This window comes from Mobula birostris, chromosome 14 (genome assembly GCF_030028105.1).
Source record: "Mobula birostris isolate sMobBir1 chromosome 14, sMobBir1.hap1, whole genome shotgun sequence".
NCBI lineage: Eukaryota > Metazoa > Chordata > Chondrichthyes > Myliobatiformes > Myliobatidae > Mobula > Mobula birostris.
In genome coordinates, this window is record NC_092383.1 from 733,464 (window position 1) to 754,134 (window position 20,671).

Consider the following 20,671-nt stretch of genomic DNA (forward strand, 5'->3'; position numbering starts at 1 on the left):
ACATATCAGGGCGGGAGATCAAAATAGATTTTTTAGATGGTGGAATGGTTTGCAATTCCACTCTACTTCTCAGAGTAAAACAAAAGGCATGTCTATTTTCATTAAACCTAATATATTTATTCAAGAGGATATTGAATCAGATTCTAATGGTAGATTTTTAATTGTTAAAGGAACAATCTGTAACAGAAAAGTTGTTTTGGTTAATTTGTATGGTCCTAACTTAGAAGATCCTTCTTTTTTTAAAAAGATATTTGCTTTACAGCCTGACTTAAATGAATATATGCTCATAATGGGTGGGGATTTTAATTGTTGTTTAAATCCTATGATTGATAAGAGCTCAACCAATCAGCGATTTCCAAATCGATCCGCGTCATTTATTAATTCGTTTTTGATTGATTTTGGGTTGATTGATTTGTAGAGGTATCTTCATCCCAACAATAGAGAATATTCTTTCTTCTCACATGTTTATAAAAAATATTTGAGGATCGATTATATTATAATCGATCCCCGCTTCTTGCCTGGTGTTAAAACTTGCGAATGTGATGCTATTGCTATATCTGATCATACACCTCTGAATTTGTCTTTTGAATTTGATGATGTCACTCTTGCCCGCCCACCTTGGCGCATGTCTCAGACATTATTGCAAAACTCTGACTTTGTCACTTTCATTGAAACCCAGATAAAAGAATTTTTTCTTTTTAATGATATAGGGGGTATGTCTAAATTAGTTATATGGGATACATTTAAAGCATTTTTACGTGGTCAGATTATTTCTTATTCAGCTAAACTTAAAAAACAAACTAAAGCAGAATTAGATAGAATTTCAAAACAAATTAAAGATTTAGATAGTATTTATGCAATTTCCCCCAATACTGATTTATTTAAACAAAGGATGGAACTTCAATCACAATATAACCTGTTATTAACTCATCCCATTGAAGGTTATTTGCTTAAGTTAAAGAGCCAATTTTATATGTCTGGAGATAAAAATAATAAACTGCTCACATCTCAATTAAAAATGGCTGCAGCCAAAAGGCAAATCATGAAAATTCGTAGGAAAGATGGTACCTTAGCTCAGGAATATGAGGAAATTAATAAGATTTTTCAAGATTTTCATGCTGAGCTATATAAATCTCAATATCCATTAGATTCCTCTAAAATGAATGTTTTTTTACGAAAGATTGTTTTTCCTAAAATTTCAGCTGAGGATCAAAAGATTCTCGATGCTCAAATTACTGAAGCCGAAATCCATAAAGCTATTTTTTCAATGCAATCTGGTAAGTCCCTAGGACTTGATGGCTATCCTGTAGAATTTTATAAAAAATTTGGAAAGTTGCTCTCTCCGTATATGTTGGAAATGTTTAAGGATTCTTTTGTGAAAGGTGACTTACCCTCTACTTTTTATGAGGCCTCTATTTCTTTAATTCTTAAAAAAGATAAAGATCCTACTGACTTTGCTTCATATAGACCTATTTCATTACTGAATGTTGACGCTAAGATCTTGTCAAAGATAATGGCCAATCGGTTGGAGAATATTTTGGGTAAAATTATTTGTAAAGATCAAAGGCTTTATAAAGGGTCGCTATTCCTTTTCAAATGTTCGGAGACTACTTAACATTATATATTCATCCTCTTCTAAAATTCCACAATGTGCTGTACCTTTGGATGCTAAAAAAGCATTCAACCGAGTCAAATGGAAATATTTATTCAATGTTTTAGAGAAATTTGGCTTTGGTGTTAATTTTAATAATTGGATTAAAATGATATATAAAGTCCCTATTGCTACTGTTGTTACTAACAATTGTAGGTCTCCTTTTTCTCAGCTTTCATGGGGGACAAGGCAAGGCTGTCCATTAAGTCCTTTGTTGTTTAATTTAATATTAGACCCCCTTGCTATTGCTCTTCGTGAGGCTAAAAATATCCATGGGATCTTTGTGAATGAGACCATGCATAAGGTCTCTCTTTATGCTGATGATTTATTGATTTATATATCTAACCCTGACAAATCCATTCCTGCCCTGTTAAAATTATTTAATGAATTCGGAGGTTTTTCAGGATATAAAATTGGTTTTAGTAAAAGTGAATTATTTCCTTTAAATTATTCTGTCTCTATATATGATAATACTCCTTTTAAAGTTTCAGACTCTTTTAGATATTTAGGCATTATAAATACTAAAAAATATAAGGATCTTTACAAAGCTAATTTTGTTCCTTTAGTAGACTCTATGAAGTATTTATTTAGTAGATGGAGCACACTTACATTTTCACTTGTTGGTTGTGTTCATATAGTTAAAATGACGATTCTACCGAAATTTTTATCTTTATTTCAGAATATTCCTGTTTTTTTGACTAGGAAGTTTTTTGATCGGATTGATTCTATTATTTTATTATTTGGAATAATAAAAGACCAAGAATTAGTAAATATCATTTACAAAAATTGAAAAAGGATGGAGGTCTTGCTTTGCCTAATTTTAGAATGTATTATTGGGCTGTTAATCTGCGATTTATGTCTTTTTGGTTATACTGGGTTGATAAGAGTGATCGGCCAATTTGGGTAGACCTGGAACTAAAAGTTGTAAAACAGTTTTATTTAACCTCGTTATTGGGGGCTCCTTTACCTATGCAATTAGGTAAAGTTGTTAATTTAAACCTATATCCTGGGATTAAGTATTCTTTACAAATTTGGCTCCAGTTCCGCAATTTTTTCAATCTTAAAAAAATTTAAACTTTGTAGTTTAATTTACCGAAATTACTTTTTTAAGCCTTCTTTGAGTGATCCAATTTTTTTTACTTTGGAAAAATAAAGGTATTAATTCTTTTTTGGATTTATTTAAAGAAGATAGATTGATGTCCTTTGAACAATTAATTGATAAATATTCTCTTTCATATTCACACTTTCTGCAATACTTTCAAGTTAGATTTTTTTACAAAAATATTTAAGTAATTTCCCTTACATATTGGAGGCTGACCTGTTAGATACTATTATGAGTATGAATCCTTTGTTTAAGGGTTCTATCAGAAGAATTTATAATTTACTATTACAATGGGATAAGCGTCCTTTGTCTAAGATTAAACAGGATTGGGAAAAGGAACTTAATTTGACTTTTATGACGGAAGATTGGATGCGGATATTGAAGTTGGTTAACTCTTCTTCAATTTGTGCTAGCCATTCATTGATTCAATTCAAAATTGTACATCGTTATCATTTGACAAAGGAGAGACTTTCTAAAATCTTTCCTAATGTTGATAGTCATTGTGATAGATGTAAAACTGAGATAGCTACACTGACACATATGTTTTGGTCTTGTTCTATATTGAAACAGTTCTGGAAGTCGGTTTTCTCAATAATTTCTAAAGCACTTAAAATTAATTTACAATCTAATAAATTAACTGTGCTTTTTGGAATAGTTCCTCAAAATATTCATGGTATTTCTGTGTCTGACCAACATGTTATTGCATTTGTTACATTGATAGCTAGGAGGGCCATTTTGTTGAAGTGGAAGGATACATTAGCTCCCACTTTGTCACAATGGTTCTCTCAAGTGATGCTATGTCTTAGTTTGGAGAAAATTAGAAGTCGAACCTTTGAACCTTTATTTGACTTCGAGAAAAGATGGGGCTCATTTGCTCGTTAGTATCATTTGAGTTAATTGATATAATTTTTCCACGCTCTAATTGTAAATTTTTTTCGTATATTTTCTTTTCTTGCTGGCGGCTTGATGTTTATTTTTAGAAGCTTTTTGTATGACGCATGGCTCCGGGGTTGTACACCTAATGGGTTCTCTTTTTTTTTCTCACTTTTCTGCTCAGTAAGTTTTATTTTGTTATCACAAAATTTTGTTTTCAATCTTTAAGATGATGGTTTTTTTGAGGCATTGTAAGGGTTGTTTACTTCGATGTATTCATGTTATTTTTCCTATATATACAATAAAAAGATTTGAAAAGAAAGAAAGAACTCCCAACTCACCAGGTTATACAGTTCATCCGACATTTGCGGCTTAGGGGCACTTGTCCACTTGGCTCCACGGAGAAAGTAGTCCTTAATGATTGGGCGATATGCTCTGTACTCGAAGAAACGAGCTCTCCAGGCCATTGGTGCCTCAATGATTTCATTACCCACCACCAGCAGAATGTCCCTGGGCATGGCAGCGTACATCCCTGTGTGAGGAGAGAGAGAGAGCTCAAGGCAACATCCAGTGCCTCAGTTTGATTATTGGGGGGACAGGGGCAGCCTCAGAAACCCTTGTGTTCATCAATATTATCAATGTGAATGCTTCCAGTGGTCTGCTCTCTTGTCCCACCCACATTGAAATTACCATCATCGCACTGTGGTTACCATCCATGGTGTCCACACCCTTCACTGATCACTATAACTTCACCCACCCCACACTTTCTGTCCCACTTTTGAATATAATCAATGTCTCTGTCTCCACAGCTTTCTGTGGGGAAGGATTCTTGATGCATAAATGAATTCCTCACCATTGTAAATGGGTGACCACATTCTGAAAGGACTCCCCCAACTACCCTCTCAGTCTCTGCCAAGCCAACCCTCCTCAGGTTCCAGATTGACTTTCATTCTCCTGAACCCTGAGACCAAATCTGCAAACTATTCTTCAGCTTGTCCTCTTTCCCCTCCCCTTCCTGTCCAGTCCTGATGAAGGATTTTGGCCCAAAACATTGACTGTTTATTCCCTTTCCATGGATGCTTTCCTGGCCTGCTGAGTTCCTCCAGCATTGTGTGTGTGTTCCTCAGAGACTATGCCTTTATTTTACCAAGGATTAAGTCTAGTGTCCCCTGGAAACTCCTCCACAAGTTCACCTCTCCTTAAGTAAGGAAACCCAAACCCTCCCCACAGTTCAGAAATGCTCTCAAAGTCCTACTTTTATATTCCCTACCTTTAACTAAAGACCATCATTCCATTACCATTCAACAGCACACGGTAGCTGCTGTTCATTGTACGCACACAGACAGCATTTAAGCAATATTTTATTCTTCCCTCCAAAGTGGATAAGCACACATGACAGTCCACCTGACAAACTTCGTTAGAACCAAGGAGATATACAGCTCAGAGAAAGGTCCTTCAGTCCAACTTGCCCCTGCTGACCAATATACCTCCCTGACCTAGTTCGACTGACCTGCGTTTGACCCATTCCCTCCAAACCTTTCTCATTCACAAACTTTAAATGGGACACTTTGTCCTCATCACAGCTGCTCTTATCCTTAACAAATTTTAATAAAGTTCACAGGCTTGACTCAGCTGAATCAGTGGCATATCAAAGACAGATCCACGTGTTTCAGGTACCCTGCTCTGTATAGTACTGTGCACAACTCCGAGACACCCCAGATGGTATGGCCTCCACAAAGCCCTGATCCCGACATCATCGAGGCTGCCTGGGATTACTGGAAGAGACAGAAGCAAGCAAGACAGCCAAAGTCTGCAGAAGAACTGTGGCAAGTTCTCCAAGGTGCTTACCAACTGATTTTCATATAAAACTGCACGTCAGTGTACCGAAGGGAATTGATGCGGTTTAAAAGGTAAAGGGTGGTCAGACCAGACATTGATTTGATTTAGGTTTTTTTTTACTGTTTTCTGTTCTTTATTGTAATTTTTTGACATTTAGAAACTTTTCATTATTTTTGAAAGCATCTTTGATTTACAGATTTTTTTTTACAAGTGCACATTACTGTATGCTCAGTAGAGGTTTCAGCAGGTGCCTCGCTCGCACCATTGTAAGCTTCTGTGTGGCATCAGGAACAACTGCTGGACGCCCCACGCCCTGAACTCAAGGAAGGGGAAAGTGACAGAGGGATAGAACCAGGCCGATGGGCTGCAGAGTCTCCTCAGGCTCAGTGTTCCTGACAGAGCTGTTGGCTCATTGTACAACTGCAGGGTACCCAGGCAAAGAGCAGCAATAGTAACTGTGGTCCCAACTCTGAGGTGGCATTGCCCAGACCCTGGATGGGCACAAGGTGACCAGGTGACCAACTAAAGCCCAGTCATCTGGTTTACTTCATGGCTGAGCGGGGCAATGGTCACTCAGGGAGGTCAGAAGTAGACAAAGTGAAGGTCCTTTGGTGGATGGTGCTGGTGAAACGGCCTCTAGACATGCCTTGTATGGCCTGAGTAAATGGAGATGTTGTGTCCTCTCGAGTTAGCTCAACCTCCCAAACAGAAATTCAAAAAATCCACAATTGCTGGAAATGTGAAATAAAAACAGATATTGCTGAAAACAGGCAGCATCTGCGGGGAGAGGAGCAGTCGACGATTCCTGACAAACACCCAGTGAAGGGTCTTCAGCTCCAGTCTTTCTCCCCACAGGTGCCACGCTGAACAATTCTGATAGTTGCTGATTTTATTTTTTTTAGTTGAATTCGTCATTCAGCTTTTCACAATATTTTGAGCAAATGCATATACCTGTGGATTCAAAGTCTGGCGTCTTGTAAGTTTGGGACCAGTCAATGATCTCAGGGCGCCTGACAATCACTCCCTCACCACGGAGAACGTTACACATTTCTTCAATTTCGTTAACAGCTTTCTTCATGTGTTCTTTAGGAAATCTCTGGCCTCCGTACTGCTGGTAGAAGGGCCAATACTTCTCATAGGTATTGGCCTGAAATAGGAAATCTTCATCAGGGTTCTGCCTGCTGTCAGTAAACTCACAGCATCATTTGTACCCCTGGCTCCACTACAGCCCCACCCCCATCTCATACCCACTGTACACAGCCCCACCTCCACCCCTCACCACCTCCCCCTCCCACCCTCATACCCACTATACACACCTCCACATCCAACCACCACCCCCTCCCACCCTCGTACCCACTATATAGACCCTCACCCCCACCTCCAACCACCTCCCCTCCCACCCTCATACCCACTATACACACCCCCACATCCAACCACCTCCCCCTCCCACCCTCGTACCCACTATGCACACCCCCACCCCCAACCACCTCCACCCCACCCTCGTACCCACTATATAGACCCCACCCTCACCCTCGTACCCACAATACACATCCCCACCCTCATAACCACTATACACACCCCCACCTCCAACCACCTCCTCTCCCACCCTCGTACCCACTATATACACCTCTACCCTCATACCCACAATACACACCCCACCCCCATGCCTAGATACATACCCCCACCTCCACCTCCAGAATACTCACCTCCATCCCCACTTCTCACCACCACCCCCCCACCCTCATACCCACTATATACACCCCCACCTCCAACCACCTCCCCCCAACACCCTTGTACCCACAATACACACCCCCACCCCCATACCTAGTATACATACCCCCAACCCCACTCCCAGTATACTCACCTCCACCCCCACCTCTCACCCCTCACCACCTCCCCCTCCCACCCTCATACCCACAATACACCCCCCCACCCTCATACCCACTATACACACCCCCACCCTCACCACCTCCCCCTCCCACCCTCGTACCCATTATACACACCCTCACCCCCACGTCCAACCACCTCGCCCTCCCACCCTCATACCCACTATACCCACCCTGGCTGGTGTCACTGGGGTAAGCTGAGTGCTCTGCCTGTTCAATATGTTGCTCTTTAATGCAAACTGACTTCCTGTTTGACCGCTAATGTGTACGTGTTCTGTGCTTCAAAGGTGATCAGTGCAGGACCAGCGGGACTGACTGGCAGACAAATGGCCCTGTGTAGGAGAGAGGACAGCAGGTGGAGTCATGGCCTCACTGCTGGGACCAGTGAGTTTCCAGGCAGACAGTGAAGGTGGACTCCCCATTCAATGTACACCTCTCCTGCCAACTATTCACCAATGGTCCAAAGTGTGGTACTGATCTAGCCACCAATGAAGTGCACAACAAACCCTGCACATAAAGTACTCACTCATGCAGAGCTGTGATAATCCAACATTCTCAACCACATTGACACCTGAGAACTCCCCTGATCCCTTCCTGTAGTACCAACCTTCACTTCCACCGTGAAAGGAGGCACACATGCATTCTCTGCCCGGCCCACAATCACTTCTTCCAGGGTGTCCCACTCATTGTAGGAGCTGACTGGACAACCGTCAGCCAGTGAATCAGCAGTTTTGTCCTTGACATCATCTTCGGCAACACAGGAGCTCTTGGCTGTAGCAGCAGCCCGAGTACTCTGGAACGTTCTCTGCACCCATCCCACCACAGCTCGGCCAATCTGAAAGCACAAGGTGCAACCATCAGGAGCAGCCCAGATGTGGCTGACACTGTGCAGTCCAGTGGTGAGCTTGAAACAGATCTTTCAAAGTCGCAATGCAAGTTGATATGGTGATTAAGAAAGCATTTGGTGTGTTAGCCTTCATTCGTCAGCGGATTGGGTTCAAGACCTGCAAGGTAATGTTGCAGTTCTGTGACACCCTGGTTAGACCACACTCGGAGTGTTGTGTTCAGTTCTGGTCACCTCATTATAGGAAGGATGTGGAAGCTTTAGAGAGGGTGCAGAGGAGATTTACCAGGATGTTGCCTAGATTGAAAACTGTGTCTTATGAGGATAGGTTGAGCGAGCTAGGTCCTTTCTCTTTGGAGCGAAGGAGGATGATAGTTGACTTGATAGAGGTATACAAGATGATAAGAGGCATAGATGGAATGGACATCTGGAGGCTTTTTCTCAGGGCAGAAATAACTAATACAGGGGGGCATAAGATTAAGGTGACTTTCAAAAGTGTAGGGGGGACATCAGAGGTAGGGTTTTTACACAGAGAGTGGTGAGTGCATGGAATGTGCTGGCAGGAGTGATGGTAAAGGCAGATACATTAGGGACTTTTAAGGGACTCTTAGATAAGTAGATGGGTGATAGAAAAATGGAGGCTATGTAGGAGCGAAGAGTTAGATTGATCTTAGATAAGGTCAAAAGGTCAGCACAACACTGTGGGCCGAAGAGTCTATGGTCCATGCCAACCAAGATTCACATTTAAGTTAATCGATTTGCCCTTGTTTGGCCCAAATCCTAAAGTTTAGAGTCTAAGCTTTTCTTACCTATGTACATGTCCAAGTGCTTTTTAAATTCCCAGTCATATTAGAATCTGAATATCAATAACTATCTGAAGCCAACTATACTTATCAGAAGGTCATGATCACGGTTACTATATGCTGACCATGAATCTCTATAGTTCAACATTTATAAACATGCTGACTGGCAGGAGACAAAGAGTGGGAATAAAGGGAGCCTTTTCTGACTGGTGTTCCACAGGGGCTGTGTTGGAACCGATTCTTTTTATGTTATATGTCAATGATTTGGATGACAGAATTGATGGCTTTGTTGCAAAGTTGAGGCTACGGAAGGATTTAGACAGATTAGGAGAATGAGCAAAGAAGTGGCAGATGGAATACAATGTCAGGAATTGTATAGTCATGCATTTTAGTAGAAATGAAAGGGTTGACTATTTTCTAAATGGAGAGAAAATACAAAAAAACTGAGGTGCAAAGGGACTTGTCAGTCCTTGTGCAGGATTCCCTAAAGGATAATTTGCAGGTTGAGTCTGTGGTGAGGAAGACAAATGCAACGTTGGCACTCATTTCAAGAGGACTAGATTATAAAAGCAAGGCTGTAATGTGGAGGCTTTATAAAGCACTGGTGAGGCCTCACTTGGAGTATTGTGAGCAGTTTTGGACTCCTTATCTTAGAAAAGATGCGTTGACACTGGAGAGGGTTCAAAGGAGGTTCACAGAAATGATTCCAGGATTGAATGGCTTGTCATATGAAAAGTGTTTGATGGCTCTGGGCCTATATTCACTGGAAGTCAGAATGAATGAGCGGTGACCTCATTGAAACCTATTGAATGGTGAAAGGCTTTGATAGAGTGGATGTGCAGAGAATGTTTCCTATGGTGGGAGAGTCTAAGACCAGAGGACAGAGCCTCAGAATAGAGGAGCATCCTTTTAGATCAGAGATGAGGAGGAAATTCTTTAGCCGGGGAGTGGAGAATCATCGGAATACTTTGCCACAGCCAGCTGTAGAGTCCAAGTCTTTATGTATATTTAAGACAGAGGCTGGTGGATTCTTCATTGGTCAGGGCATGAAGGGATACGGGGAGAAGGCAGGAGACTGGGGCTGAGAGGAAAATTGGATCAGCCATGATGAAATCTTATGGTCTTATGATAAATACCACATATTCTACAGTAATGAAAACAGCTATTTCTATATCATTAGTAACACTAATGTTAATCTGATTGACCATGGCAGAAAGCCACGCTGTATCTTCAACTGCTTGTTCAATCAATTAGATCGGAGTCTGGGTGACTGCGTTGAGAAAATTGTATGTTTGCACAGACTGTCTATTGCCTTTTCCGTGCTAGAAGATGAAAGAAATGTGAATGGTATGTTAATTCTTGTAACTTGATCATCGTTCTGGTACACTGACACGTTTATGGTCATTCATGTCTCAGTGAGAGAGGCCGATCATCTTTCAGTCCTTTTTCTGGATTGGCTATTAAAGGAAAATTGCTGGAGGAGACGTTTCTATTTCTGGTACAATGAGGACAAGATTTGTGAAAGGGGTAACACAGAGCTGCTACTCCAAAAGGAGGCAAGGGGCTCTCGCTTTTAAAAAACAAAATCTTCAAATGTTTCCTCACAGCCGGCAGTTACGTCCCTCACTGGTTCTTTGAGTAATAGCTGGCCTTGATTTAGTTTTAATGATCCCGGCGGTCCGCAGTTAACTTGTCAAACTCGCCGGGGCCAGCATGGGGAGCGTTACTTTCCCACAGCGAGTGACCTTATTTCAACTTAGGCTCCTTCTTCACGGCCTGTCGTCCGCCACACGGCAGTCTGGGCTCAGGACCAGCGCCCTTTCTCCAGCCACCCAGGGGTTTTACCTCTGACTCTGCCCAAACGGAGACAGTCTGCAAGTTTATCCGAACGTTGCTCGGATTTGGCCGTTCACTTCCATACTCCCGGGATGCTGAACTGAAGTGCTGGCGTACGATGCACTGTATCTCCAATCAGAGAGATTGCAGACCAAGCAACAGACAGCTCCCACCTGGGTCTCCAGCAGAAGTAAACACTGATCAATGTTTCTGAGGAGGTTCTCAGAGCTATTCCCCCCACCCTCCACCCGTTACATCTTCTTCAGACGTGTGAAAGTTACGGCGCAGGCCATTCGGCCCGTCGTCTCCACGTTGACCTTTCCCCATCTACGCCAATCCCATTTGCCCTCATTAGAACTATGCAGTTCTATGTCTGTTCATGAAGGCACAGCACCATCCCCTTACTGAACACAGTAACACTGGCCCAGGGAATACAATACCGTCCCCTTACTGAACACAATGAGTCAACCGGTTTTCTGGGCGATTTGCTAGAGGTCTCACTTCCGGTGCTCTGAAATTACTCGCGGCTCTCGAACTCAACCCCCCTGACTAATGAATGCCAACAATCAAACGCCCTTAACCACCCTATCAACCTTCGCTGCAACTTTGAGGGATCTGTGGAGGTGGGCCCCAAGACCCTACACTTTTAAATCGTTGCCTGGCCTCATTGGCTAAAATTATTGCCTGCGCTTGCACTTTCAATGTGTTTTCCTGTATCGGAATCAGAATCTGGTTTCATATCACTCGCATATGCCGGGAAAAGGCAGCCTCCTGCTCTTTTCTTTAGTGTTCACTAACATTTTGCTCGGGCTCCAGGCACCTATGACAGCAGAGCTCCATCAATGTTAAAATGAAGTTCCTGCACCTTCAGTATAGACGGCGACTCCGCACAGGGGCGCTTGAACTCAGCCTGGCGTGTCCTAAACCCCCGGGGTCACGGGCACGGGTCCCACAACAGAAGTAACTGGTTCGGACCCCACCCGACCCCCACGGACATCAACCCCTCCGCACAGATCACTTCTTCTCAAATCTGGGGTACGGGACCACGATCAAACACCGGGAAAGTGTACAGTCCACACATTCTCACTGTACCGTGTACCCCCCACACACTGTGCAGTGTATACAGTGTCCCACACACCCTGCACAGTGTTCCACAGCCCGTGTACAGCGTATACAGTGTCCCACACACCCTGCACAGTGTTCCACAGCCCGTGTACAGCGTATACAGTGTCCCACACACCCTGTACAGTGTTCCACAGCCCGTGTACAGCGTATACAGTGTCCCACACACCCTGCCTAGTGTTCCACAGCCCGTGTACAGCGTATACAGTGTCCCACGCACCCTGTACAGTGTTCCACAGCCCGTGTACTGCGTCTACGGTGTATCACGCACCCTGCCCAGCGTATACAGTGCGATACACTCCGTGTACAATGTGCCCAAACACACTGTAAAGTATATACCATGTGCCACACCCACGTAGTGTATAAAGTGTATCACACAGGGCTCGCTGTACCACACTCCATCTACAGTGCCCGTACACTGTACAGTGTATACAGTGTACGACACGACCCTGTCGGTACAGTGTACAGTGCACTGTGTACCACATACCAGGTACAGTGTACCTATCCTCTCTACAGCGACAGACCCGCTGTCCGTTTGTTTCCACTTTCCCCGTCTGCGACCGACTCGTGTGTTTTGGGGGTTTTGGCTGTAAACCCGTCCCACGTTTGTTTACCCCACCATTTCTGGGAATCTTAGATCTGGCTTTAACCTGAATTGCGCCGAGCGCCGGTGGATGTAAGCCTGGCCCTGAGCAGGGAGAGAGTAATCGCTGTGGGCAGGCTTGTGCCTCCGGGATACTGACCATGGCTCCTAAGAAGTGGGCGGACTCGGCACCTCTGCTACCTCCGCGCAGACACCGCACCCGGATCATGTTCCTTCTCTGGCCGCACCGTGGTCGCGCTCAGATGGGGTCGCGCTCAGAGTGGGACCGCTCCCAGCCCGACCCTTTAAATCCCGGTCCCCGCTCCCATTGGCTGCTATAACGGCCCCGCCTGACCTTTCCAAAGGAGCCTCAAGATGTCCAAACTTAGAAATCTTAGTGAGAGCTAACCACTGCACCGGCTGGTCCCGGGAGCTCCCAGCGCAGGCGGCGGGACCTTTCCAGCAGCCACGCTGGGGAGCGGGGGAGGCGGGGGTGTAGACGGCGGTACCGCCCAGCCGGGGTCCCCTCCATCCCGAGTTCGATTCCTGCTGCTAGTCCTAATGTTCTCATTGAATGGTGAGGCAGGATCGACGGGCCGGCTGGCCGACTCCCTGTGTTCTTATCGAATGGTGGAACAGGCTCGACGGGCCGGATGGCCGACTTCTGTTCCGGGTCCTTATGTTCTCATCACTATTCCCTCCTTGAACTCACTGATTTTAATGCTTTTAACTACAGTGTATTCCGCTGTACGAAGAAGATGTCAGAATAAAAGGTGGTTGGGGGGGGGGGGAAGGTGAAGATCTATGAGGCAAGTTTGTCTTTTGCAGAGACTGATGGGCGCCAGGGGAGATGCTGGAAACAGATACGATTGGGAGTCATTTCCACAGGCACATGGACAGGCAGGAAACGGAGGGACAAGGACCAAGAGGACGCAATGAGATGAGTTTAAATCGGCATCAAGTGGGAGAACAGTGGGTGGAAGAGGTTGTGTCTGTGCAGATGTTCAGACAGCAGACGTCTGAGCTCCACAACGATGGACACTCTGCCGCACGTCTGCCTGAGTCTTGTAACCATGTCCTGTACTCTCATCGGAAGCAGTGGTCCACCAAACCTGGGAAACTTCATTCTGCACTTCCCTCCAATAAACAACCATTCTGTAACATAGCCAGTTTTCCATTCATTCTGCCTCTTCACAACAGTCATAAACTGCCATGAATACTTACAACATAGTAGGGCATTTGACTCATGGTGTCTGAACTTGTCAGAAAAGACAACACAAGCCAGCCACGAGAGCGATGTCAGAAGAATGGAGGGTTAATGTTGCTGCTTTATTTTACAAAGAGCAGCAGGAATAAAACTAGGAACTAGAAGCTGGTTGTAGGTCATCTACTGAGGATTCCAAGGGACAGGATTTGTGTTCACTTGGAAAGGCAGGGACTGATTCAGAATAATCAGCATGATTTTGTGCAGGAGAGATCATATCTCACGAGTCTGCTTGATTACATTTCTGAGGAGGTAGCTAAGACAGTTGATGAAGGCAGAGCACTATATAAGGTTTATATAGAACTTAGTGAGGTAAAAGGCAGGGTTCCGCATGGTAGACTCATCAGAAGGTCAAAGCATAAGAGATTGGCTCACCTGCACTCTCCTTTCATGGACATTGACTCGCTTACACTCCGCTTCCTTATGCTGGATACAAACACACTAGAAGCAGGAAAAATTATTTGTCTCTTTTGCTTCCTCCCAAAGCAGATCTGACATTGTCATGGTCTGGTCCATAAAATCCACATTCTGGTTCACCGTCTGGTCCGTGGACTCAGGACTCCAGGTCTTCCAGCTGTCCCTCGTTTGTTTGAGTTAATCATAGGCACCTGATTCCCATCTTTGGGCTTGGAATATATATAGCCTTGGGCTGGAGTGTGGGCTGCTGGTTTGTCTTGTCAGTCCCCCTTAGAGCAACCTGCTAATGGAAGGCTAGTGAAACTACTCGTGATCTCTAGGCCTGGTTGGAGGACCACTGCTTCATGGAACCCTGTTGCTACTCGTTGGAGTAGTCTTTGCGGCAGGGATTCAGCTGTTTCCTGGGCCAGCTGAGTGGCCATCAGCAACTCCGAGCTAGGTAGGGATCTGGCTGTTTCCGTAGCCAGTGGAGGTTGCTGGCTGTTACTGTGACTTGGACCAACCCTGAAGCAGAGATGGAACTGTCTGTCGTTCTTTGGTGTTTGTATCTTCTTGGCCTCGCCTCCGTGGGGTAACTCAGGCCGTTTTGCTGTTGCCCTGTGGGGGAACATGTCTTGTCTTTGCCTCTGTGGGGTAAGTCTGGCCGTTCTACCATTACACAACAGGTGGACCTGTCCGACCTTAGTGTGGAGAAGTTGAGTCCCGGCTGGTCTAGGTATAAGTCCCAGCTCTATGTCTATGTACTGTCCTGTCTCATGTTGGTGTCGTGTTAATGATGAGTCCCGGCTCTATGTTGATGTTCAGTTCCCAGTCGGTCTCTCAGCTCCAGCCTCCGCATTTCAAGATGAGGATCCCGCAGCCGAGCTCCAGGAGCCCTAGCCTCGAGGATCCCGCAGCCGAGCTCCAGGAGCCCTAGCCTCGAGGATCCCGCAGCCGAGCTCCAGGAGCCCTAGCCTCGAGGATCCCGCAGCCGAGCTCCAGGAGCCCTAGCCTCGAGGATCCCGCAGCCGAGCTCCAGGAGCCCTAGCCTCGAGGATCCCGCAGCCGAGCTCCAGGAGCCCTAGCCTCGAGGATCCCGCAGCCGAGCTCCAGGAGCCCTAGCCTCGAGGATCCCGCAGCCGAGCTCCAGGAGCCCTAGCCTCGAGGATCCCGCAGCCGAGCTCCAGGAGCCCTAGCCTCGAGGATCCCGCAGCCGAGCTCCAGGAGCCCTAGCCTCGAGGATCCCGCAGCCGAGCTCCAGGAGCCCTAGCCTCGAGGATCCCGCAGCCGAGCTCCAGGAGCCCTAGCCTCGAGGATCCCGCAGCCGAGCTCCAGGAGCCCTAGCCTCGAGGATCCCGCAGCCGAGCTCCAGGAGCCCTAGCCTGCAGCCAAACTCACGACCCAAGGCCCCAGCCTCAAGAGCAAAGACCCCAGCCTGTCTTCAAGCTCAGGTCTCTAGACCCCAGCCACGTCCTGTCCTGAAGCCATGTCATGTCCTTGCCTGGTTCTGGGGTCCGAGCCCAAGACAAGACCCAGGTTCTGGGTCCTTGTCCAGTCTCGGGCTCGGAGTCGAAGCTTTTTCTCCTAGTCCATGGTTTCTAGTCCTGGTCCCGCTTTCCCTAGCCCTAGTCTGCGTTCTTGTCCCTGCTCCTTGTCTGTATCCCGTCACGGCCCTATTTCTAGTCAAGACCTGTTCCTTGTACTTCAGTGTCTGTGTCTCGCATTTGGGTCCGTTCCCAGCACCCCACTGTGATAGACATTATGTAGTGCAGCGGTCCCCAACCACCGGACCGCAGAGCATGTGCTACCGGGCCGTGAGGAAACGATATGAGTCAGCTGCACCTTTCCTCATTCCCTGTCACGCGCTGTTGAACTTGAACATAGGGTTGCCAACTGTTCCGTATTTGCCGGGACATCCTGTGTATTGGGCTAAATTGGTTTGTTCCGTATTTCCCCCACTACGGTAGAGCGTTCCTGTGAAACCTTTCGTGCCGAAATGGCGTAAAGTGAAGAAACAATTACCATTAATTTATATGGGGAAGAATTTTTGAGCGTTCGCAGACCCAAAATATATCCTAACAAATCATACCAAATAACACAAAACCGAAAATAAACAACACTAACATACAGTAAAAGCAGGAATGATATAATAAATACACAGCCTATATAAAGTAGACATAATGTATGTACAGTATAGTCGGGAAGATAAAGGCAAACCCGATTTGTGGGAGAAGAATTCGGCACGCATGCGCACAGAGGTGCCCCCGCAAGGCTTCGTGGTCATGGTAGACTTTCCTGGGGTAAAGTGTCCCGGGAATTGACTGCTACTTCTGTCCCTTACTTGGGAGTGAGAAAGTTGGCAACCCTAACTGTAAAAGACATGCTGAGGTGAGTTTAACCCTACTTGAACACCCCGCCCGCCCCCCCCCCCCCCCGGTCCGCAAGAATATTGTCAATATTAGTCATAGTCATACTTTATTGATCCTGGGGGAAATTGGTTTTCATTACAGTTGCACCATAAATAATAAATAGTAATAGAACCATAAATAGTTAAATAGTAATATGTAAATTATTCCAGTAAATTATGAAATAAGCCCAGGACCAGCCTATTGGCTCAGGATGTCTGACCCTCCAAGGGAGGAGTTGTAAAGTTTGACGGCCACAGGCAGGAATGACTTCCTATGACGCTCTGTGCTGCATCTCGGTGGAATGAGTCTCTGGCTGAATGTACTCCTGTGCCCACCCAGTACATTATGTAGTGGATGGGAGACATTGTCCAAGATGGCATGCAACTTGGACAGCATCCTCTTTTCAGACACCACCGTCAGAGAGTCCAGTTCCATCCCCACAACATCACTAGCCTTATGAATGAGTTTGTTGATTCTGTTGGTGTCTGCTACCCTCAGCCTGCTGCCCCAGCACACAACAGCAAACATAATAGCACTGGCCACCACAGACTTGTAGAACATCCTCAGCATCATCTGGCAGATGTTAAAGGACCTCAGTCTCCTCAGGAAATAGAGATGGCTCTGCCCCTTCTTGTAGACAGCCTCTGTTCTTTGACCAGTCCAGTTTATTGTCAATTCGTATCCCCAGGTATTTGTAATCCTCCACCATGTCCACACTGACCCCCTGGATGGAAACAGGGATCACTGGTATCTTAGCTCTCCTCAGGTCTACCACCAGCTCCTTAGTCTTTTTCACATTAAGCTGCAGATAATTCTGCTCACACCATGTGACAAAGTTTCCTACCGCAGCCCTGTACTCAATCTCATCTCCCTTGCTGATGCATCCAACTATGGCAGAGTCATCCGAAAACTTCTGAAGATGACAAGACTCTGTGCAGTAGTTGAAGTCCGAGGTGTAAATGGTGAAGAGAAAGGGAGAGAAGACAGTCCGCTGTGGAGCCCCAGTGCTGCTGATCACTTTGTCGGACACAGTGTTGCAAGCACACGTACTGTGGTCTGCCAGTCAGGTAATCAAGAATCCATGACACCAGGGAAGCATCCACCTGCATCACTGTCAGCTTCTTCCCCAGCAGAGCAGGGCGGATGGTGTTGAACGCACTGGAGAAGTCAAAAAACATGATCCCCTCAGTGCTCGCTGGCTTGTCCAGGTGGGCATAGACACGGTTAAACCAGTCCGCGGCGCAAAAAAGGTTGGGGACCCCTGATAAGGTGTTACCACGTCCTGATGAAGGATCTCTGCCCCAAACACAAACTGTTTATTCCCCTCTATAGGTGCTGCCTGGCCTCCAGCAGTGTGTAATGCTGCTATACAGAAACATCCAGATGTTGCAGCACACACAGTCATACCACGTTCCAGTCAGTGGTTCTCAAATCTGTGACAGCAGTCGTTTCAGATTCCAGTTCCTGAACACAGACTGCATGCTGGCCCTCTGAGTATAGGGCTGATGAAGCGACACTCCCCTGCCAAGGAGAGGGAGAGGTCAGTGAACCTATAAGAGGCGAGCTCTCTTCTTCCACTACCCCCTTCCATATAGATATAGCAAGGCACGTTAAATAATGATAAGAATCTGGAGTATACATGCCAAACTCCTGCCATTTACTGATCTCTGGTTAAATACTCCAGCCACCTGCTGTCTGAATCTCTTTTGTCAGCATACCATGCAGTGAACCATCTCCTGTCAGAGGCTAGATACCAAACTCTCCCATACTCTGCTTACAGTGCTTCCCTTTCCATTATGAATTGTCCCCAAGCACTGTTTTGCTGAGATGTTGTACATTTTAGAGTGTATGTTACAGTGTGGTTTCTCTCATGTTCCAGGAACAAACTACTGCTCATCTACAAACCTGGTTCTCTTCTCTGTGTTTGCCTTTATTTTTGCATATTTCTTTCCTTTAACATTAATCAATAAATGCTAATGATCAGATACCTGACCTGCATTGCAGCCGAGTCCTCCAATCCTTCCTCAGAAAGTCAGAGTAATACTGGATCCCTTAATAACCAATCCAGGCTGTTCAATACTACACCATCAATTCCCTTCAGTTATAAACTTGGAAAGAGTGAGAGAGGGGGGAGCTGGACAATAAACTCCTGAGTAAACATTTCTTTAGCAGGACTCGTGTTCAACGATGTTTCTTGAGCCATTGAGTCAAATGTTACTGATTTGAGATTACAAGGGTAGTTATACAACACAAAACTGCCTGGGGGGTTTGCCTGTAATAAACTAATGTTACACTGACTTGCAGGGATAAAGGAGAAGCAGACAACAGCAGGCAGACCTTGAGGCTAAACATTCCCAGTGTGACCAGGCCTGTTCTCACAGCTGAGAGCTAGTGGACCTAAGAAAAGTGGACAGTCCAAGTCCATGGAAGTAGCTGAGCCAGGGTTGGCTGTGTGACCTCATACAGGGCCACTGAAGAGAGATTCATTACAGTGCATGAATGAAACTGTGTTTGTACCAGGATCGGCCCCAAGTCCATCTGGGTGTTGCACAAGTACTAAACGCCCAGATAAAATACACACAGGGATATTGCTGAGACACTCTGAAAGCAAGGGAGCAACTTAAAGTTCAGCTAGAGTGCTGGTGTAGCCGGTACATAGACCATAAACACTGAATACAATACACCACATAGCTCTTGAACTTAATCCCCGACTAATGAAGGCCAACACACTATATGCCTTCTTAACAACCCTATCAATTTGCATGGCAACTTTGATTGATCTACACACGTGGACTCAAAATCTCTCTGTTCCTCCCTTAACCCTGTAGTCTCTCTTCAAGTTCGACCTCCCAAATTGAATCACTTCATACTTTGCCAGCTTGAACTGCATCTGCCACTTCTCAGCCCAGCTCTGTGTCCTGTCAATGTGCCACTGTAACCTACGCCATCCTTCTACACTGTCCACAACTCACCAATCTTCATGTCATGTGCAAACCTACCAACGTTTCACTTCCTCAGATAAGCTTTTTTTTAAACACAAAGAGCAGGGGTCCCAGGGTAGATTCTTGTAGAACACCAGTCACAAAATGCCCCATCTACTACAACCCACTGCCTTCTGTGGACAAGCCCATTCCATATTCACAGACACTCCCCACCTCCTTGACCTTCCTCCCTACTGCTTATCTAAACTTCAGAACATCGACCAGCCATTCCTTCCCTAAGGACAGACACAAGTCTCTGGCCACCTCATCATAGTTTCATGCTCTAAAGTCCTTCACCCTTGTTCCAGATACTTCTGGCATTAGTCATACTATTCAACTCTCTGCCATTTTTCCCCATTGACTACCTATCATTCCTCACAGACTCTCTGCACATTGCACCTACCTGTACACCATCTGCCCCATCAATCTGGTTCCCATCCCCTGCCAAATCAGTTTTGTAAACCCTCCCCAAAAGCTCTAGCAAACCTCCCCTCAACGATATTGGACCCCTTGGGTTCAGCTGTAACCCGTCCCTTTTGTACAGGTCATACCTTTGCCAGAGGAGATCCCAATGATCTTCAAATCTGAAATTCTGCCCCCGCCCCCCCACCTCTGCACCAATTGCTCAACTCCGCATTCATATGCCAAGTTATCTCATTCTTATACCGTCACTGGTGCATGGCAAAGGCAGGAATCCAGAGATTACTACCCTGGATATCCTGCTTTTCAGTTTTTTCTAGTTCCCTAAATTCTCCTTTCAGGACTGCGCCCTGTTCCTATCTATGTCATTAGTATGTACAAGACCTCTGGCTGCTCACCCTCCCCGTTTAGAATGCCGTGGAGCCAATCAGAGACATCCCTGAGCTGAAAGGCAGCATGTCATCCAGGAGCCTCTCTCACATCCACAGAATCTCGTCTCTACTCCTCTAATTATGAAATCCCTGATAATTACCGCACTCTTCTGAGTCACAGAGCCACAGCCCCGGTCACTGCTGCCTCCATTTTAGGTTGCCCGGCCCCAACAGTATCCAAAGTGGTCTACTTACTGAGCGGAACATAGAAATCTACAGCACATTACAGGCC

General features: G+C 45.7%; 1 protein-coding gene across 2 annotated transcripts in view; it reads right to left on the minus strand.

Annotated features, from left to right (window-relative positions):
* gatm (glycine amidinotransferase (L-arginine:glycine amidinotransferase)) overlaps positions 1-20,671 on the minus strand; it is a 35,458-nt gene that overhangs the window by 12,729 nt on the left and 2,058 nt on the right. Inside the window, exons 1-4 of one of the 2 annotated variants that reach the window (XM_072277900.1) lie at positions 12,700-12,793; positions 7,959-8,186; positions 6,417-6,612; positions 3,968-4,158 (exon numbers count right to left, since the gene is read on the minus strand). In XM_072277900.1, coding sequence (XP_072134001.1) covers positions 3,968-4,158; positions 6,417-6,612; positions 7,959-8,186; positions 12,700-12,768 — 684 coding nt within the window. In that variant the 5' untranslated portion in view covers positions 12,769-12,793. Of the gene's footprint in view, positions 1-3,967; positions 4,159-6,416; positions 6,613-7,958; positions 8,187-12,699; positions 12,794-20,671 lie in introns of those variants that run through there. The other variant, XM_072277901.1, reaches the window with a different exon arrangement.